The sequence below is a fragment of the Homalodisca vitripennis genome, chromosome 2 (assembly GCF_021130785.1).
Source record: "Homalodisca vitripennis isolate AUS2020 chromosome 2, UT_GWSS_2.1, whole genome shotgun sequence".
Lineage (NCBI taxonomy): Eukaryota > Metazoa > Arthropoda > Insecta > Hemiptera > Cicadellidae > Homalodisca > Homalodisca vitripennis.
The window spans coordinates 8,388,289-8,411,591 of NC_060208.1; the positions used below are offsets into that span (position 1 = coordinate 8,388,289).

Here is a 23,303-nt window from a genome sequence, read left to right on the forward strand (position 1 = left end):
ATTTTGGACGTACTCAACCACACCATTAGCAATTGTGACTAAAGAAATATCTCTGGCTATCACAATTTGTGTCAGGTTCACCATTTTATAACCACCACCAATACAAATAGCAACGGCCAACATGGTCCGGTTGAAATAGTTCTACTGTTACTATTTGCCATTATATGAAGTTATAAGTTATACCAATTGGAAGCCTGTGAGTTGATTTTCGTATTTAGTAGTCTTTGGAATTCTAATACTATGTACAGGATGGCTGTTTGCGTCTTTTTCAACAATTGTGTTTTCATGTGAGACGAAAATGTGGTCCCAAAAGATTTACCTTATAAAAATGTATATATCTGTATTCAGGATAACATTTGCTACAAGTAGGCTATTTTACATTTGGTATAGATGTACTATTTCACTAACATGTGTAGACTTTGACGAGTTTTAGGCTTAATTTCTTCAATCGAAGTAACAATTTTCAACCCGTAAATAGGTATAGGTATAATTTTAAAATTTCATAATTACATAATTTGATTCTATGCACATTTACCAAAATAATTACATGTTACTTGATTGAAAAAAAATTATTGTTATAGACAATAGACAATATTCTTTATTTGTTGTTTCTTTAAGAAATACAATTGCGTCAATAGTAGATAATAACAAAAACTTAGATTAATGTTTCTTGCTTTACAAATATTGATGTGGTATTTATAGAAGATCGAAGAACTCCTTCAATGAATATACAGGTCGTTCCATCAGCCAGTCTCGAAAATGTCTTTTCAGTTCGTTCCCTTTCATGTTCTTGAGATTTGGTGGTAGTGCATTAATGATTTTGCGTCCAATGTAAGAAGGTTTTTTGCTGAATTGCGATGTGTGGTGTACAGGGAGAATGTAGTCCGTTGCTCGTCTGGTGTGGTATGAGTGAGCATTTTCATTTCTAGGAAGGTCCATCTGGCTGGTGTAGATGACGACTGCATGGATGTATAATGCTATGACAGTAAGAAGCTGCAGGGATTTGAAAGCTTCTCTGCAGCTTTCCCTAGGGCTGAGGCTATAGAGTGCCCTTACAGCTTTTTTCTGGAGTATCAGGATTTTGTTGAGATTGGTTTCAGATGTTCCTCCCCATGAAATTAAGCCATATCTGAGGTGGGACTCCACTACAGCATAGTATGCTGTCTTTGCCGTCTCCAAACCTCCTATCCACTTCATTCGCTTTACCACATAAGAATAAGAATAAGAATATTTATTTGCCATTCGGCCATAGTAGCAATAGACATCGTCAGGTGTTTAATTTACTTAAAACTAAAAAAAAAAAAAAAAAACGGTTTGCCAAGGCACTGGAAATTGACAAACTTAACAGTTTAAAAATATTTTAACAACAACAACAATAAAAACAAGTTAAAAATAGCAAAAATAACAAATATATAGCAACAGCCTTGTCACACAACAATAAAGCAAGAGCTTACGTCATCAAACCAGCAAGGTGCGTCAAAAGCAAAACTTAACAATTCTAAAATGAATATAAACAGTAACAAAAAAAGACAAAATAAATTCAAAAATAATAACAGCCATGTGATTAACAGCAAGTCAGAACAATAACAATAAAAGAAACAACAATAACAAGTCAAAATATAGAGTCAGCAATATCACAGTCCATGAACTCATTTAAAGAATAAAAAGGGTGGTTTACTAACCAGTCCATCAGCTTTCTCTTGAAACTCTTTATATCAACTGTATGGGCTTTATGGCCTAATTTATTAAAAAGTGTAATTGACATTGCATTGGCATTTGACTGTGTTTTACTAAGTCTAGCAAAATCTTTATTTATTTTATAACTATTTCTAATATTGTAGGAATGAAGTCTACCTCTTATAACATAATCACCTAGATTAGATTTCACATTGACAACAAGTAAATAAATATATAAACAAACAACAGTGGGTATAGACTCTCTAATGAATAACGGCTTACAACTAGTTCTTTGGTCTGAGTCAATGAGCACTCGTACAGCTTTCTTTTGGATTAACAGAACTCTATGTATTTCTGAACCATTACCCCAAAGTTGGAGCCCATACAGTAAAATACTGTTGAAAAAGGCAAAATAAGCACTCCTTAGATATTGCTTAGGAACATTTTTCTTTAGTTGCCTCAACAAAAAAACCACTCTACTAAGCCTTCCACATACATAGTTAATATGATCTACCCATGATAGCTTATTATCTAGATAGATGCCCAATAGCTTAACACTATCAGAGAAAGTACTGGGGAAACTCATGTTTTTCAGTGTAAAGCAAATATTTTGTGTTTTGAGATCATTTAAAACAAGTTGATTGGCATTAAACCAGTTTTTAGCATACACAACATTTTCATCCATAAAAGTGGCTAAGCTATTTATATTAGAGTTAGAACTAAAAAAAGTGGTATCATCTGCAAACATTATCACGTTAGCTTGAACATTGTGAGGGAGATCATTCATTACAACTAAGAACAGCAAGGGACCCAGGACCGATCCCTGTGGTACCCCATACTCAACACAACGCGAAGTAGAGAGAGAACCTCCAACACTTACCCTTTGTTCACGTCCCGTTAGGTATGACTCAAATAATGCCAATTCAGTACCAATTATACCATAGTGAGACAATTTAGAGAGCAGTAGGTCCCTAGGAACGCAGTCAAAAGCCTTGGTTAGATCAAAAAGTGTAGCCACGTTGGAGGCCTTGGCTTCAAAACTATTTATTACAGCTTTCACCAGGACTTCAACTGCATTCACGGTGTTTCTACCTGCTCGAAAGCCAAACTGACAATTTGAAAGAATATTGTTACATTTGAAAAAATTACTCACTTGGTTGTTCATGACAATTTCAAGGAGTTTTGAAAAAATGGGTAACAAAGAGATGGGCCTAAATGAACCAGGTTGGTCCCTGGGACCCTTCTTGTAAATAGGCACAACCTTGGCCGTTTTAAAACACTTAGGAAATATACCAGTAAACAAACATTGGTTTATACAAATTGTAATAGGTAGCACAATTGAAAAAATAATTTTCTTTAAGAGCTCACTAGATACACCATACGTATCTTTACTTTTGGATGCTTTCATTTTTTTCACCACACACAGCACCTCCTCACATGACACAGGAGACCACTTGAATTGAGTTGCAGCACCAGGAGCCTTGGCAAGAAGATCACCCGCAGATATCTGGCTTGGAGTGATGACCTCTCTCACCTCATCAATACAGTTGACGAAATGGGCCGAAAATACTTCCGGAGATAAGCTGGGGGCATCTCGGGTAGTCGCACCTCTTTGAGCCGCTATGATGGACCAGGCCGCTTTGCATTTGTTGGAGGAGGTGTTTATAAAATCTTCATTAGCTTTAAGCTTTGCCTTTTTCAGCTCACTTTTGTAGTTGTTCCGCATAAAAACATAAGCTCTTCTGGCCGCCTCTGACTTTGTATCCTTAAACATGGTGTTATATGCCATAACAAGGTTTTTAAGTTCGTTCATTTCATCCGAGAACCACTTCGGCCTACATTTCTTAGCAGATTTAGGTACTCGTATCTGCTTATGTTTAACAGGATAACAGATATTTAAAAAACCTAGAAATCTTTCCAGAAATATATCAAACATTGTGACATTAGGCCGAGAATCGGAAAACAGTAAATTAGGCCAGTCTACATCAGACAGAGATGCAATCAGAGACTCGACATTAGTAGGTGATAGGCTTCTACCTACAATTTTCTCACCGAGGTTCCATTTAACCACATCATCCAGATAAATAGTAACTTCAATAGTGTTATGGTCAGATAAGCATTCATCAAGCACCTCGGCTTGGATAGAATGGTCGTTAAGGTTAGACACCACATTATCTATGCAGGCATCAGCCCTTGTCGGTACATTAACCAGCCATCTGCAATCAACTGATCTCAATAAGTCTCTCAATGCAAAAACTATAGGCCCACTGTCCCTCACCTCGATGTTCCAGTCACCGCACATAATTATTGGGCAATTAAGATTGATCAGATAGACGAAAAACTTCTCAAACAGCTCCATAAAAATGTTTATATCCCCTGAGGGAGGTCTGTATATGGAGATCAACACCAGCTTAAGGTCTACAATAATTATGGCAGACATTTCAATGTTCATTTCACTACAGTAGTCACTAGTGTCAATTTCAGTAAAATTAATACCATTTCTAACTAGTATGCCCGAGCCACCTCTAATATGCTGCCTTCGACAGAACATACTAGCTTGTGTAAAGTTCTGAATAGTAACCAAATCACGAGTATCTTCTAAACACCAATGTTCACTGACACATAAAGCTATAAAGCGAGAGTCAGACAAGTTAACATCGAGCATTTCTACTTTGTCATTTAATGATTGAGCATTTAGATACAAAATACTAGATTTAACAGTCATTTTCGGATTTTCGGAGGCACATCCATTACGTTTATAGGGGTCAGATGGTGACGATTTAATGTTAGGCCTGTCTAACCCCGTTGTACACCTAAAAAATCTACAGGACGTTTTCTCTGAGATGTAACAAACTTACTTACAAGAATTCCTTCGTCCCAGAAGTCCGGGCTTAGTAAAACATGTTCAAGATTCTCACAAACACCAATCTTAAAGGACTTGTACCCATTCGTATTTGGGTTTGAGTTCAATACAAATAAAATCATCTACTTTAGATTGGGTTAGGAACACCTCCATATCTTCTTTGGTAGTTAGTGCATCTAATCGGGATACAAAAACCCAAGATCTTTTAGAAGCCACTTTTAGCTTAGTTTCACCATTGCATTTGGTCCCTACAATTGGCTTGTAATTATTAGGTTCTTTCCCATAAGATAAAGATTTCACCTGACAAGTCTTAGGCCTACTTCTTCTTCCTTGGTGGGTCACAAAACCATCATTGATGGTTTCATCACTTTTGTCTCCAGGTGGGGTAGGGTTTTCGTTTTCTTTGTTAGCCCTGGTATTGTCCGCTACATTGGCTTTTAGTTGCAACGAACTATTCCTTACCACCCTGGAGTACGATAAAGATGATTTAACATGATTATTACCACGCCCATCCTGTTGTTCCATCACGTTCTTCTTAGGATATTCTTGTCCGTTATCACTTAGGTTAGACTTAGCACAACTAGGCCTATCTTCATAACTTAACTGACGATCCTTAGGCCCTGTCATTTCCGATACTGCTAAGCATTCGCTTGTATTACCTAAAGAAACCAAGTTATCATATTTGGCTCTAATAGCGACCAAGTCTTCTTTCACTCTAACATATTGCTGGAAGAGTGCGTCCATTCTCTCACAAAGAGCAACATTACTCAAACTAAGTTGATCAAGTTGGTCCAAAACAATATTTAGAATAATTGGCCAGTTACTGGCTTCGTCTATTTTATCTGTTTTACTAAAAAACATGTTTACTCTCTTACGACATGTGACACAAAACCACTTTATATGGTCGGAAATGTAATTAATATTCAGACATAGATAATTTTCTACATCCACACAGGACGGATGGTATTGGGATGAGCAAAAACCATCACAACACAGAGCAAGGCTCACATCAATACTTAATTTGCATTTACCACATAACAAATCACTATCTTGGCCATTTATGCCCGTCTTGCTAGGTATTTCAATCCCATTACCACTTCTGGTTTTCATAATTTGATTTTCAATAAAGGCCGTTGTAATAGTGAAAATTTTAAATATGACAGTTCTCGTATTTTGCGAGATCTCACACTGCAAACAGAATTGGAAGTTCACGTCTTTTACGAGACCACGTCAATCTCCAAGACAACAAGATTTTACGAGATCCGCCAGCCTAACCCTATTTGAAAAACGATGGCTTACAAATTGTAGAATAAAAAAATCAGAGATGGGAAAAATTAAATTTATGACTCTTGCTAAGTCTTAACACATTAAATATGGTGTAAACCAAAAAACTTCCACTTTTACACGATATTTCACCAAAAAGTTCAGGAAAAAAGTAATGACAACAGTTGGATTTGAACTCAGAACTTTCAGTATAGAAGTCCTCAATTATATCATTGAGCTATCAGATTTGATACACTGGTCAGTTACAGGTGCATAACAAAATCATTACAATGACATGTGAGATAAGAAGTTTGTCAACAAACAATACAAAGGTCAGTTCTGGTCACTGCACTTATCAGTTCATCTGGCCTTATCTCTAGACCCTTCTTATCTGCTTTTAAGAGTACAGACCAAATATAAATATGAAAATAATTGTATAAAAAACTCAAATTTTGCACCTTCTTGTAAATTGTTAAAAAAATACACTATACAAAAATGTTGAGAATTACTTACTGATCACCTTAATGCAAAATTTATATCATAATACAACGAAAAAAACCAATTATATTCACTGAAAATTATAGAGCAGATCCTGTATACAACCTGCACACATAGTCACCATACTACTGGTGCCAGTAGTATAAGTGCCAGATGAAAGTTTTTTGGTCAGATCGCGTATGTGATCTGTCCAGGAGAGGTCAGCATTAATTGTTAGGCCAAGCAGTTTTGCCTTTTTTTCAACTAAAATATTAGGTATTTTTGGAATCTGCTCTTGTCTTCTGCTAAAAGTGATCTGGGTGGTTTTGGATTGATTTATGACCAGATCGTTTTGAAGGCAGTATTGGAGTGATTTTTCTGTTGCTGATGAAATATCCAAAATTAGATTTTTTATTTGTAAACTAAAGAGTTGTGTCGTCTGCGTACATAATGGTTTCTACAGAATTGTCATTGATAAAACTTGGAAAATCGTTTGTAAAAAGTATGAACAAAAAGGGACCTAAAACTGAGCCTTGGGGCACTCCTCTACTTACTGTGAGTTATCTTGATCTATACACGCATTTACTCCCATTTACATTTTGTTGAATCTCAACTATTTGCTTGCGTCCTTTCAGGTAGCTAGTCACCCAATCTTTCGCCAAGCCTTCAAAACCTAGGGCTGAAATCTTTTTCAAGATAAGATCATGATCTAGACAATCGAAAGCCTTACTGTAGTCTAATAGGACAGCTGATACGTGTTTGTGGTCTTCTAATTTATCTATGACGTATTCAATTAGATTAGTGACAGCTGTGGTGGTGGATCGTCCTTTGAGATAGCCATGTTGGTTCTTTGTTATTAGATTATATCTGTCCAGATGTTGTAACATTCTTGAGAGTGCTACCTTTTCTATTATTTTTGAGAAAGTTGGTATTAGTGAAATGGGACGGTAATTTTCGGGTTTAGTGATGGATCCTTTTTTGTGCTTTGGGTATATTTTTGATATTTTTAAGGGGGATGGAAACTTTCCTGAGGAAAACGATTGCTTTATTATGGTAACAAGTGGTGGTGCTAGTTGTTTGGCACAGTGTTTTACTAATTTTGAAGGAATTTCATCAATTCCATATGATAATTTAGTTTTCAGTGAAGCTATCACTCCCAAGACTTCTTTAACAGTTGTTGGTGTTAAAATTAGTGATTGACAATTTCTTTGTGGAAGCAAAATCGGATGAGTTATGGCTGTGTATTTCAGATGTTCTCTATTTTCGCCTCATGTGGAATCTGCTATTTGGGAAAAGTATTGGTTGAAATGTTCGGCTATTTTGGCGGGGTTGTCTATTATGTTTCCTTCTATCTCCATCTTCAGTGTTGAATTTTCTTTCTGTTGCTTTTCTGAGTTTATTATGTCCCAAACGGCTTTAGACTTATTGTCAGAGTTAGTGATGTAGTAAGCAGCCATATGTTGTTTGAGACTCCTAAGCTTGAGATCGTAGGCTTTCTTTTTTGCTGCCATGGATGTTCTATTATGTTCATTTCTGGTGAGCTGATATCTTTGTAAGGCAATTAGAAAATCTTCTTTTAGTATTTTGGACTCTTGGTCATACTGAACTTTTAGTCTGCCCCTCGGCTTTGCTCTTACTTTTTTGCTAGGGCATATATGGTCCAATATTTGTCTGACAGTTGTCTGAAATGTTCTGTATGCCTCTTCAACATCAGGGGCATTGTGTACCAGTTCCCACTTTTCCATTTAGAATTCCTGTTTTAAGCTATTAAGGTTTTTTATTGAGAAAATTCTTTATTGTGTAGCTTCTTTTTTAGGGAAGACTTCTCTTTCCACTGCAATAGAACAGATTTGGCCAGTGTGATCCGACATTCCACCTTGGATCACTGAAAAGTCGACTGCATCTTCAGGTATGTTGGTACAGATGCAATCTATTGATGTTGTAGAATGATTAGTAATTCTTGTCGCTGGAAGGGGAAGCCGCCTGACTCCAAAAACCAGCAGTTCATCTTCGAAAATAGTATTATTCGTGTTAACAGTTAGCCTGTCTATGTTGATGTCCCCCATTAAGATAAGTAGTTTTGCCTCAGCTGTAAATGAGGTAAGTATATCTGATATAATGTTGATAGCTACATTAGCTTGTCCTCCTGGTGTCCGATAAACCCCTAGAATGTAGAGAGTTTTTTTCTTGATTTTTATCTTTGTTAATGCAGCTTTGCATACCAGTTCTTGACAACTGTTTGCTATGTTGATTGCTTCTGTTTTTGCGGTTTCTGTTTCCTTAATGTAGATTGCAACTCCTCCCAATCTATGGTCTTTTCTACTGTAGTGTGTAATTAAATTGTAACCACTAATCTTAGTGAGTAATAGTTTATCTGAGTTTAATCCATGTTCAGTAAGTATTAATATGGTTGGATGTAGGTCACTCAATAGATGGTTTACTCTTTCCACCTTTTTTGATAGTCCTTGAATGTTCTGATGAAAAATGGTGATATGTTTTTTCCTTGTTTTCTTTAAGTGGTGTTTTGGCTTTCTTGTATAATTTCTAAAAAAGTATTTGAAGTATTTCCAGGTACGATATCTGAAGGAGTGCTAGTTAATGGAGTCTTGGTCATGCTGTCATCTGGTGAGCTGTTTGTTTTTCTTGAGATTTTCTCCATATGTTCTTTCAAAAAATCTTCAAAAGTTTTGTCTTTAAGTAGAGTTGCTGTCATTGGGGGTTTGTTATGTACTCGAAAGTTACCGAAAGTTTTTAGGTTTGCACGAACTATTGTTTTTTCGGGGTCTGTGTCCATCTGTCTTTGTTCTTGTAATTCTTTATTTTTGGCTATCTGTAGAGAGACACTAAAATAATTTCCTTTCTTTGAACTTGAATTTTTCACAGCCCTATTCAAGCGGTTTGGTGTTTGAACTTGCTTAAACAAAGGTGTTCTACTAGTAGGCTTTGCAAGTGTTGTATTAGTTTGGTCATGCAGGTCACGTTGATAGGAATTATTTTGAAAAGTCTTCACTGTTGATTCTAGGTGGTCCTGTCTGCACTTAAGTTTGGTCAGTTCGATCATAATTTGTAGTGTCTCTTTGTTTAGTGATATTAGGGTTGTTTGTTTGGGTTTCGGAGTCGATGGCATTAACTTTGATTTCAGTGCAGCCACTGTTATCTGTTCTACTCTGTAGCATTTTAATGGTATTTTCGAGCTGCTTAATTTTCTCTTCAAGTCTGCATATTAATTTTTCTTTACTTAGGTCTTGTTCTTCAAAGGTGTTTTCTAGAGCAGCCTGTAGCTGCTTTTCTTTTGACAGTTGGTTTTCAACTTCGGTCAATTTTTCAGCTAGCAGGGTGTTTCGGCTGTGTAAGGCTTCATTTTGAGCTTCTAGTTCTTCTATCTTGGCTTGATAGGTTAGCTCTGACAGAGTGTGTTGATCGGATATCTGTTGTGCCAGTTTGGAGTTCCTTAGAGTTAGAGAATTCAGGTCCTGCTTAAGTTTACAGTTTTCCACTAGTAGGGCATTGCCTGCTTCGGCGGCCAGTGTCAGGGAAGTTTCTAGGTCGTCAACGTCATTAAAATGTTGTATCTTAGTATGGACAACCTCAACTAAATCCTTGCTATTGTTTAACATCTCTAGCTCTTGTATTAAACTCTCATTTGTTCTGGAGCTACCTTCAACTCTTTATATTACATTATTATATTATATTATATTATTATTATACTATTTAACAAGATGAAAATTGGTCTTTTTAATTTTCAATACAAAAACATTTTAATTTTACTAGAACAACTCCCCAAAATTATGTATTTCTGTATTCAGGACATAATTTTCAACAAATTGGCTATTCTGAATTTTGTGTAAATAAAATAATTCAATAACATTCCTATACATTCAAATTTTAATAATTTTTGAAACATTTGATTGTTTGTGTAAAAGAGACAGTTTCATTGATATTAAAAATATAAGTGTATTCATTGTCTTTCTTACATAGTATTTTTTCACATTGTTTTACAAAAACATTGGTATATAAAACTTTATATATGAAATAAAAATTATATTTATTGCAGATTTTTAGAAAAAGATTTGTGGAATCCATGAGAACAGTTGGTATTTCCAAAACCCTGATACACACTCAGAAGAATAAATACAGTATTAGCCGTAATAAACAGTACTGAAACTGAATCAGCTGTAACTTCTCGATCAGCTGATTCAATTATCGATTGTTGCCACGGCTTCGTGTTCATTACTTCTTTATTACTTGAGGTTAGTTATTGCTAACATGGTGCTAACAACGGTAGTGAAAGTTTGTATAGTAGAGCATTATTTTCGCTCCTACGGAATTGGACGTGCGGGTGGGCCAAGCTTGTCATACACTGCATTACGTTTTCAGGAACATTTCTACAAAAACCATGGATTCGACATTGTTGTAGATAGACCCACAACATTGTAAGCGTGTAACCATTTGGTGCACTGTGTCTGGGAGGGGTATAGTGGAACTATACTTTTTTGAAGGCAACAATGGAGAGACTCTTACCGTAAATCAGTATCGATATAGGGCCATTCTTAATCGTTTGGTGAGAGACCTCAGGAGATTTTGCCGTTAAATTCACAGTGGTCCAGCAAGATGATGCAACCAGTCACACTGCCGTTAACAACATTGCTTTCTTCCAACAAACCTTTGGCAACCGTCTCATCTCCCTTAGAACAAACTTTCCTTACCCAGCCCACTCCCCCGATCTTATAGCACCGGCCTACGTCTGGGCAATCTTGAAAAAAAAAACCCACCATTCTACCATCGTTCCACTCAAATAAAAAATAACCATGTGTATTAGGAGAATGGAACAACTCCTATTCATAAAAATGATGCAGAACCTACAAGAACGGTACGAGTGTTGCCTAAAACTAAACGGGGGTCATATTGAACATGTTAATACCCAAGTTTAATCGATTTTGCTTTTTTTCACTTGTATTTATTGGTAAAATCTACATGTAATGTTACTGTGTTTACCATAATACAATATTACCATTTTAGTACTGTTTATTTTGGCTAATACTGTAACAGCAGAAACAATTTAATCAGAATAATCTGCTAATTTATCATGATATTGAATTCTCACATTCATTTTGTGGCCAAAGTCTGGGTTATGTCGATGAAGAGCTTTCAGTAACTGATTATTTCTCAGAACCATGGTGTCGAGCAGGTAGACAAACCTTATGGAATATTTAGCTGGTGCCACGACTGACCTGAGAGCAGAAGGAGAGGCCTGACTAGAGTGCTCCTGTCAGCACCATGGCGATGAGCAGGTAGACAAACCTTGTGGAATATTTCGCTTGTGCCACAACTGATCTGAGAGCACAAGGAGAGGCCTGGCTGGAATGTTCCTATTACCACCATGGTATCCAGCAGGTAGACAAACCCTATGGAATATTTCGCTTGTGCCACAACTGATCTGAGAGCACAAGGAGAGGCCTGGCTGGAATGTTCCTATTAGCACCACGGTATCCAGCAGGTAGACAAACCCTATGGAATATTTCGCTTGTGCTACAACTGACCTGAGAGCAGTAGGAGAGGCCTGGCCAGAGTGCTCCTGTCAGCACCATGGTGACGAGCAGGTAGACAAACCCTATGGAGTAGGAGTAAAGCACCACCTCGGTGTTGGAGGCTCCGTGAGCTCTCATGGACTTCTCTTGGACATTGCCGATGACAGCATCACACACCAGAGCACACGAGATCATTACCACACCTGGACAGCAAGACATAAGAATCAGATCAGATGATAAACTGATTTAAAGACGTTAATCTTCGGGGAGGAAGGATGTATAAATGTTTTGCAATCATGATGTACATAATAATAATGTTAAACACATCAAGCACATTTCCTTTTCTATATATTCATATTTTAATAATCTGTAAATGTTGAATTTAACTTACTATTGTTCATCTTCCTCCAAGAGCAGCATCTGGAATCTAACACTGTCACAGATTTGGCTCCTAGACTACAAATTATAGTGTAATCTACGTGAAGATGTTCTCATTCTCTCATCAGGAGCACAACTGAGAATACCTCTTCACCTAGAGTACAGTATATTTTGTAGTCTAGGTGTCTCTGATGTCAAAACCATGTAAAAGTTAATTAAAAACTTATTTGTTACCAAATTTTTTGGATCTATTCAGACAAACATAATTCCAGATGCACTTTAAATCACAATGCATCCTGGTGAGTATTAAGTATTAAGTATGGTGAGTATTAACAAATAACTAGTTATATTATTTTTCCTTGAAAGAAAATGCAAACAGACGTGGTCAGCGTTCCACAGAGTCGACTCGGTGTCCATAGGTAGATGGACAGTTGGAGGCACAGACAACTTAGGAGATGCACTTCACAACAACAGTCACTGGCATCAAGGTTGCGGAAGGGGGATAGGGACAAGTGGTTACAAGGGAATCCACAACTGATAAGGACCAAATGAACTCCACAAAATGTAATGGGGGACAAGGAGGTATCCCCTCTCTTTGATTTTTAACTTGTGTAGCTACATATTACAAGTAAAACAGCTCCATAAGACAAGCACTTGGCAATGAAGCGAGAGAGATAGAGATGAACTCCACACACGGGGTCACATTTAGATGACTGAGTCTGGATAGCATACAAGGGACGCTATGCCGTCCAATCAGACCATGGACATGATCTCAGGTAATGAGGTTTACTAAATTGTCTCGGTCAATGGGGAGCAATCACCTGATTCTAGGTCCATAGTGCAATTCAGCTCAGATAAAATACAAACCAAATTAATTAAAACAATGAGATTAAATCTTATTCTAATTAGACATAGTTGTTAGTATTATACACCAGGAGTCAAGTCTGTGACAGCAATAGATTCCAGATGCTCTACTAAGAGAAAGGTGAACTGGAGCTGAACTTAACATTCACATTGAACCCTGTCCATCATAGCTACTTTATTTTACTAATTGCCTACACTTGATTATCCTGTTCGGGAAAATGTGTATTCTCTTGTAAAAATATTTTCTACAGGTCTTCAAACTATAGTTATTTACTAGCTGTCACAGATTATACACATCTTTAAATCTACTTCCACGAAGCTGAGGTTTAAAATCTGGAAACAAGAAAAATTCACTGGGATCCAGTGCATGGTTGCTAGGAACTGAACTTAAGCAAGGCAATATGCACAACACAGCATTTATGGACTGGACATTGTTGTGAAGCAAGAGACCTCATTTGCTGATCATCCCTCATCATTATTTGACTGAACCAAATCATTTGATAACGGAGATAAATATTTTTAGGATGTTGAAAGAAGAATCTGGTCATAGATAATCCAAGTTTTCTAACATACACCTTTCTTGATTTCAAAACTTTTCGATAAAATGTAAAAAAAAAAAATAAAAAACAACGCCAACAGCACTGAATTATGATAACATTTTGGAAAAGAAAAATGGTATTTTATTATAAATAAAAGGATTCACTCAAATTACAGTAATCATTTTATATCAAAGTCTTTAACATTTAGAAGGTTTTATATTAAATGAAGTAACATAATGAAAGGAGGGCAACCCAATCAATAGCACCATTCTAATGAATACCATTAGATGTTTTGTTACTTCTTTTACCTAGCATTTATAACCATGCTTTATAAAATCTTCTCATTAATACACTGGTATGCTAATTTTTATGGCATTTTAGCACCTAGGAATTCCTTTTTTTTATTGTTTTGCTGGTTTTAGAAACAAATTGAAATAGCTTGGCTCTATAGAAGATACAGTTATGGAACCTAAACATTAAACCATATGTCGTGTTTTAAATAAATTATAATCAAAAATAAATATACTGTTACACACATATGTACATATATACTATACAGGGTGATTCACGAAGATATGCAGAGACTTTGGGAGCTCATTCTACATGAAAAATAATAAAAAAAGTTTAAATAAACATGGTTTTGGAAATGCTTTGTTAGCGAGTTACAACTAGGAAAAAATTTCACCCTGGTAATTTCTGTTAAGGTAGATTTAGAGGCGAATTCAATAGTTTCTTATGGTTTTTGACCTAAGAAATTGAATAAACAGATCCCAGAATTGTAAGTTGAGTAGTTTTTGAAAAATCAGTGTCAAATCCAAAAAAATGAGAGAAAAACACATTTTTTCATTTTTGGGCAACAATAACTTTGATATTTCACCAATGAAAAGATCAAAATTATTAATAAAACTTGTAGAAAATGTTATTCTGAACAAAACGGTGTAAATAAAGTACACAAAAAAGGAATAGATGTTTAATTTAATAAATTTTCATTTTTAAAAGTATGCCTTTTATTATTGGTTCATGTTAGATGAACTTCTTAAAACCATACTGTGATTCTACATTGGTTTATTACAAATATTTTATCTGTTTGATATTTTTTTGTTTTCTTTTTAGTTCATTTTCAGAATTGGCAACCAAATCGGTCTAATTTTTTCTGATAGTTGACTGATTAGTTGGTCTGCCAATTTAATGTAGGATGCCTTGATTATTATCCTTTTAAAGACACGAGGTTCCTGATGTGTTATGTTGGCTTCATCACAATTCATACAATGGTCTTCAGACCAACAATGATAAGCAATTTTTGACTTGTTAGCCCCTTTCTTCTGTTCTTTAATCCTTACGTTTAATGGTCTTTTTGTCTCGCCTATGTATTCCTTATTACAATTACATTTTATTACCTAAACACAGTTTTTAGAATCATGTCTGCCATTTTTAATTTTGTTTTTACGAGACTTTGCACAAGAGTATTGTGAGTTTTAAACGCGGTTCTAATCTTATACTTTCTACCTACTCTTCTATCTAATCCGATAACTCCTGCACATAAGGAATTGATATAAAAGCAAATTTGTCACTATTCTGATTTACTGACTCAGGAATTATTCTTATGATTTGATTGCAATTATTTATTACTGATTCAGGGTATCCATTGTGTCTAAGATCCAATTCAACTTTCTTAAATTCTTCTTTTAATCCATCATTATCTGAGCATAAGCTCTTTGCACTAAATTACGAGTAGGCCACTCCTTCTTTGACATATTTTTGATGATTGGATTGATAATTTAAATATTTTCCTGTGTGTGTTTTCTTTCGAAAAACAGTAGTCTTAAGGACATCCGTATCTAAAAAAACAAAACCAAAAAATAGCACACAGGATGTCAAAAACTGTGTTTTACATTATAAAATATAGTTGCAATAGGAAATACATAGGCAAGACAAAAAACCCATTAAACATAAGCATTAAAGAACACAAAGAAAACACGAGAATGGGGCTAACAGAAAAGTTTAATCATTATTGGTCTAAATATTTGAGAGTTACAAGTATATTGAAATGTTAACATTGAAAGTTATTGTACCATCAGTGCTGTGCAAATTAAACAACTCAAAAAATAACGCATTTTCTGTTTCACATTTCAAGATGACAGCCACCTTTCTTACGATTAAGCCAGAAGGGCTATTTTAAATGCAAGTCATTAGCCAAACATATTCTTACCCTGTCTACACATTCAACATAGTACAATTATACACCATTCTGTACACAGTGGGCAACATTTGCCAGAAGCCCAGCACACTGAAAGCAGAGGAAGCTTGTGATCTACGAACTTGTGACAAACCAATGATATCGAAGTTGGGTGACAATTGACTATCGGCGAGGGTGAACAGAGTCAGGCCCAGGCTGAGTGCTGCTGCAGCAACGTAGTCTAGCAGCCCGTACTTCTTCTGCTGGATCAGTATGGAGCCGATCAGACACGGGATCAGCTTGCAGCACTTGAATATCACCTGTGAACGAACACCCGCGTCATCAACACGTTCTCTGGATACTAAGGGAACCATTACATAGAACCAGTTGATTATTATGTCCTTTAACACTCTATATCATAGGTGTATATAAAAAGGGGCTTCAGCCCCCCCTCTGAAATTTTGGAAGACAAACGTTAAAATCACACTCAGTAGTTTTTATCAAGCTAGAACATGAGATCTTAAAGCTTAACAATTTCCCTGCTAAATATTTCTGAGCTCCTATTTTTGGAGATTGTTTTATACATCCTAAACAACACATGTCTCAGGATCCCCCAAAATAAATTTCTGTATACGCCACCTTCTCTTAATTGATTTATAACTAAGCTAGCAATTATCAAAAATGCGGTTTTCCGAAATTCCGGGTTATCACGTAGGCCTACACCGTAACAGTTAATTTTTTGTATTAATTCAGTTGTTATTGGTATATGAGTAAATCTATTTTGAAACAATAATTAACAAATTTAGGAATTGTTTTATGCATAACTAAATCATGGAAAAGGCTAATTTCGATACTAAATAAATACCTTTTGTAACTAAATCCAAAAACCAAAACAGACACCTGCTTCAAAATGGGTAGATGAAGGCGATCGTTCTGGCAAGTTTATGACATCACTGTGATATCAATGTTGCCAAAACAGCAAAACAAATTTCACCATTGAAATCAGCAATTCTATTTGTTTGAAATGGTATATAAATAGTGTTGACTTACGTACTATATGAACTGTCAAAACAGGTACATGTCAGATTGACATTATAATGTTGATTACCAGTACCAAGGTTAAATTAAATTAAAAACTTTTGGCACATGCATATGACACATGATTAATTGTCATGTGATTGATTCGATTTATCACATTAGCGATTAGTGAAAATAAAGGTTAAGACAGTTCACACTCTCCAATGTTATAGTCAATTACTTGTTATACTAAAAGACTACAGAATTTTAACAGTTTATTAGTTAAAACAAAATTAAAAAGTAAGCTTGGTTATAATGTTAGAAACAAAATGAATTGGTCATTATTGTCATATAACAATAAAAACATTTAGCCACAGGGACAGGCTACTTGATTACCTGTCAAACGGATTGCACTTGATAATAAATCTACATGAGTAGGGCTTTAAATGTTGCATAGTAATGGTACAACAGAAGTTCCTTACCTTACTGTGCCTATATACTTAATAAGGAAATATTTAATTCAAAATATGAAATTTTTTCATAGTACAATAAAATTCTATTAATGCTGCATCCTACAGTTCAGCTCGCCTTTTAAAAAAATAACATTTTTTTGAACAACGCAAAACATCAATCATTATTAATACACATGTGGTGGACATAGTGCAGCATTTAGATGGATATAAAGAAGAGGCTAGGCATCATATCTGATGAATTTCGATGAAGGCACGATGTCCAAGGTATTGGAGAGGATTGAGACAAATCAGTTGGTTTCCTTCTAGAATAAACCAATGTTTTGCCCGATAGTCATTCTGGTTTCAGGAAGGGTTTCAGTACGACATTTGCTCCACTAAGCTTGGCAAACCAACTATTCCGCTAGGGATAAGAATTTCTGTAGTGCTCTAGCAGCACTTGATTTTTCACATGCATTCACCTCAATGAATTTTGTTACTTTTTTAGGTAAGCTTCATTACTACAGCTTTGATGAGGTTTCATCAAGGTGGTTTCGCTCTTATGATTGACAGAACCCAGATAACCAGGCTGAATGATCATCTTTCGGAAATTGCTTTCAAAGAGTCAGGTGTTCCTCAGGGTAGTTAGTTGGGTCCTATTATGTTTCTGTTGTATATTGCGGATTTTAATCTTGAGCTATCATATAGTTCCCTTACTCCTACAATAATGACACTCAGCTTGTGTTTAAATATTCTCCATTACAATATGCCTTGGCAATGCAGCGGGTTAATGATGATTTGTTAAAAATTAAGCTCTGGGGTGACGATCATGGGCTTCAGTTGAATCCAACAAAGTGTCCACTTGTTAATTTTTACCCTTCTTCAAATGCAATCTCTTTTAGTAATAGACCTTTCAGGGTTTCTTTGGGAAGGTGTTCCTTTGAAGGTGTCAGACATAGTAAAATTCCTTGGTGTGACTTTTGATAAACAGTTAACCTTCTTAAGCCATGTTCAAAATACCAATCATGGTGTAATGAATAGGTTGAGGGTTTAGTTTATATTTAAGGGGTTACTGAAGGAGAAAACAAAAGTAAAAATTGTAAAAGCTGTGGTTTTCCAGTTATTTTTATGATCTTCCTGCTTTTGGAAGAAGATTGTCCCTTACGATCATGGTGTTAATTGATAGGTAAAGAACTCAGCTAAAAGGTATGGCCTGAGAAAATTTTATCACATCAGTCAGTATCATGGTGCAGATAGGATCCTTCCATTAAAGAGCATTTTCAGGATTCAGATGGCTTGCCTTGTTCACAAGACGTTGCTGATTGGAGGATGATGCTGATCTCTATTGAGATTAGGGACTGTCACACTCAGCAGGACGCCTAGCTCGAGGTGCCTAGATTAGAGATGGGAAGGAATGGATTTGAATACTTTGGCCCCCATATATTCAACAGTGTCGCTCATAATCTTAAGGTGTATGGATATGCCTCGTTCAAAAAAAATCTTAAGACTAACTTTGAAGGAGAAGTGTTTTACTCCTACATAATTATTTTCTTTAACGTATTAGGTATTTTATTGATTTTAATTTTTATATTACTCTATGAATGTATATCTATGTGTCTTGATTTTAAAATGTATGACTTAAGTTATTTATTTAACAAGGACTACCTGAAGGTGATATTTGAATAATAAAAACATGTTTTACTGTGTCTACATTATTTCTCTGATATGTCAATAATCCGGCATATTAGATAATTCGGCATGCCTCAAGTCCTGACTGTGCCGGATTAACAAAAGTTTACTGTAATAAAATGTTCAACTGAAAAATCTAATGCTTACGAGTGATATTTTGTATGTGTAACGCCTTTTAAACAACTTCAGGTCAATATTTTAAAACAAAGGTTAATTTTATGATAAACAAATTAATATTCTCTTAAGAACAAAAAAGCATTTAAAAAATATAAAGACTATACAACTGAAGCGTGTAAAATTATTAATGCATACATTTTATTTTTTAAAATCTGTATACTTAATATAAATAAAATTAGTAAAATCCCAAAAATTACTTGCAAAATTAATTAAAATTTGTTGCAAAAAAAAACAAAACTCAAACCTCAAACCTACCTCGAAGGAAGACCTCAATCTTTTCTTTTTAAATAAAATCCCCTCATTTACTGACTCTAGAAACAAAACAAAACCCTTAGATTGAAAAACTATTATAAAAGAAGAAATGGTGATAAATTTTCAAGTTATAATAAAATTAGATGCCAAAATACCATACTATTGCTTAACAACTTACAAGAATATATTATACAACTGCTAAGAATATTAAACCATCTAGAACAGGACCTACTGTACATTGTAAATGTTTCAAACATTAAGCCAGCGTATTAAAAAAAATAGTAAACGCTTTTTGAGATCAGATTTGCAGCATTGTACTCTACCAATAATGACCTTTAATTTGAAGTACTACTCGATCTATTAAGATTTTATTTTGACCCCTAGCGGGCCATCCCCCTTGACATGCCAAAAAAATGGTAGTTACTTAAAAAAGTAGCTTTACAGGTGCAGTAATGATGTACCAAATTTTATTGCTTTACATGTAATCGTTCAGGAATTATCAAGTTCGTGTGGGATTTTTTTACACCCTGTATGTATTATCTTAATCTGTTCACTGCAGTCAGCTATACGAGTAGTACATCTGTTCCTACTCTTACTAGTAGTGTAAGGTACGCTACCTGTGTGGGGTAGTTGAGATAACCCAATGACGAGTTGGAGAATCCCATGGTCCCCAGAGTGAGCAGAGCCAACAACATGTACGTCTGGAGTGGAATACTAGAACACATCATATTATACATGTTGAGCATTTTATAGCAAACCTATTACATTTTAATTTCAGTAAGAGGTCCCAGACACAATAGCTTATTAAAATTTGAATGATATGTTATGGTCAAAACAATGTGTGGGCCAAATGGAATGCAAGGAAACAATCACAATAGCATTTACAACAATTCTGCGTTCTTTGCATGGCCCAGATTTTATAATACGCTGCACATCAAGAACTGTTGACACGTAACTTGGAATTATTTTGTACAATTTTTTGTGCATCAGCATCAGCTAATATAAAATAGAGATTTTCTTAATTTTATTATTACATCTTAGTTCTCTAAGAGTAATAAGTTAGTTTAATTAATCAAAAACAGATTAGTTTTTTGAGTGAAGAGTTACCTACAGAAGCTTTTTGTAAGTTGAGCACAAAATGATGATGAGTTCATTAAAAATGTGACACAACCTAAATGTTTTCCTTAAATGGAGGATAAATATTAATGTTGCAATGTGACAAAATGGTTTCACAAAATAAAGAAGTAGGCTTATGAACACTCCAATCTCTAGATCTGGCATATTGAGGAAGAAGAGTTTATTTTTTCCAGGCCTGAATCCAGCCACCTTATTAAATGTATTTCTATTACTATTAACCAATCACAATTCCTTAGGGATAGTGATATAAATAGAGTTTATTGAATGTACTGCCCTGATTACCTCCTCTGGACTGAACTATGATTGGGATGAGTGCTCTTTCACTTCTGGGTTGTTTTAAATCGTGTCATGAATCTGCTTTCTTTTACAATTCAAGAATTATTTAGATGTGTCACAGCTCTTCCAAGTCAGAATGTCTAAATTATAACTTCTGCCCTGGTGTTGTGGCACTGGTTAGGGGAGAAAGGTCATGCTCTTGAGATTAACATCTATGATCACGTCCGTACTTGGCACAGTTATTTTGGACAATTTTACCAGGGCCTGGGCCGGGCCTCACTACATGTCTATTTGAAGGTACCGTGTCAACAGATGGCGTGGTGGTTGGACATGACAGGGCCCGCCAAAGCAGAATACGGCCCTGCTTATGATGTTAGTTGGCTGAGGGATTATCCTGATCTGGAATAATATCATTATCTATCCAATGATCATATGTGTTAATACCATCAGCTTTTGCCTTATAATTAGAATGATAAAAAATGATTTTCAGCAATTATTCTTACCTCTTCAATCGATACTGCACCTAAGGCTTTTAATTTAATGATTATACCTGTTTTCCATTATGTGTTGTAGGTCTGTGTTTGTGAAAATCTTATCAAACAGAGGAAGAGACAGCATATATTACCAGGTCAACAATGATGATACAGAATTTATACCTGCACTATCCCTATCTGGCCACTGGCTGTCAAAAAGTAGGTATATTTTAAAGTTCTTAGCTTAAATTTTGTAAGGTTTAAAATAATTAAGATTGTAATTATTGATGATGGATAGTTGATCAGGATTTTGGGCATTTGCCAAGTGTTCCATTCCTACAACATATAATGATGAAAAAGTGTCAGAAATCCTTTTATCTTAAAGTTAACTATATAAAAACATTCAGAATTGTAATAGTTAGGAATATAAATTTATACTCACTGTCGTTTTGTGTCCCCATTAAGACCGCACTCTGCGAATCCAAAGACAGAGTAAAATGCAAATTGAACTAAGGTGAGATACCAACCATATGGTTTGAAGCCCTCAACAGTAAATATCAGCTCCTGTAAAAATACAATAATTTAAAACGAGGCAAAAATATTACTATAAAACACAATTGGCCTGTATTTAGTTCAATGTCATATGCTAACACTAATTTACATGTAATTAATTAATGTATCATATATTTGTAAAAGTATTCAGCTGAAAGTTTAAATTGTTGATAAGTTTCACATCGCACACAAAAGAATTCACTAACATAAGCTGAACAGGTGTGTTCATGAATGAGTAGCACTACTGTAGCTATTGTGTGTGCTTGCCTCATAACATTTAATTTAGGTTATTAGGATGAAAGTGTACAAAACTCCTGTATAGCATAACAGATGGTTTAGCATCTACTCTTCTTTAGATACAATAAATGGCCTATCCTATGAAGTGAAACATTCCTTTGTACTCAGTATGGAAATTTCTCAAGTGAATGTTGAAGCCAGCACTCAAAAGCAGTTGGCTGATGACAGATTTTCAGACTATTGAATTGGTTTTAGACCCTATTGATCCATGGTTGGAGTAATAATGTAAAAAGTTACATTAAATTTGTGGCAGGCTGATCACAACTGTATCTAATCTATTGTCACAAGACATTGTACATTGTATAGGCTAACAGATTACAAAATCTAAACTACACTATGTAAGACATAGCATAGCTGTAATGTAACAACAAAAATGATTTTTGTGTGTAAAACTAGAACATTTTATCAAGTTCAATTCAACATGCCTTCTTACCTGCAAGTAACCATATATAAGATAAAATACTAGCACACCAGCACAACAGATTAGAAACTGATTAGTACTACTGTAATCACTTATATCATAGTATAATACGTGCAAAGCTTTTTCAGAATTTCTTCGATTACTTTTAATATTTCTACTGTCGTTTTCGATACCAATTTTCACATCCATTATAGTCTATTTTTGTTGCTATCAATTGGACAAAACAACTAGGTTAACAAATGTGAAGATATTGTTACTTCACAACCTTGATAACAAGTGCCTTTCTAGCAAATATAACATTTTTATTCTAACTATAAAGAAGCACTTATACATTAGATATCTTCAACGTCAACACACTCAAATAAATAATTTCGAGGTTAAGTTAACCTATACAACGCCAAGTTCCGAGAGCTATCATATGTTGACGTATGGTTATTTTCCTGCTGTGTTTCAACTCAGCTGATGTCGATGTGGTCAATTCCTACAGGGTCTAAATCCATAGACTGACAAAAATGAAAGGGAAGCTAAGAGAACACGTCAGATGAGACCGTGGGATGTCTTATACTTATAAAATAGAAATTATTTCTTGGCTCCTGGTTTATTGTTTAAATAACCTTTGTTACAGTTTGTGATTGTTATTTAGTTCATAAGATGTTATTTTTTATTTAGTATATAGGGCAAGTGTGCCTTATTTGGGGAGGTTCTTTTTAAATCAACGCAAATCAAAAAAATAAAGACACATTCATTTCAATAATGGTGTGTTTTACACATTGGATTATTACCCATCAGTCTTTCCTC

At 35.1% G+C, this 23,303-nt stretch overlaps 1 protein-coding gene across 2 annotated transcripts in view; it reads right to left on the reverse strand.

Annotated features, from left to right (window-relative positions):
* LOC124353509 (adenosine 3'-phospho 5'-phosphosulfate transporter 2-like) overlaps positions 1-22,923 on the reverse strand; it is a 28,217-nt gene extending 5,294 nt beyond the window's left edge. For both annotated transcript variants that reach the window (XM_046803371.1, XM_046803370.1), the window contains exons 1-5: positions 22,518-22,923; positions 21,678-21,799; positions 19,967-20,063; positions 15,920-16,085; positions 11,821-12,011 (exon numbers count right to left, since the gene is read on the reverse strand). In XM_046803371.1, the coding sequence (XP_046659327.1) occupies positions 11,821-12,011; positions 15,920-16,085; positions 19,967-20,063; positions 21,678-21,799; positions 22,518-22,694 (753 nt within the window). In that variant the 5' untranslated portion in view covers positions 22,695-22,923. The remainder of the gene's footprint in view (positions 1-11,820; positions 12,012-15,919; positions 16,086-19,966; positions 20,064-21,677; positions 21,800-22,517) is intronic.
* Between the last annotated feature and the right edge of the window lie 380 nt (positions 22,924-23,303).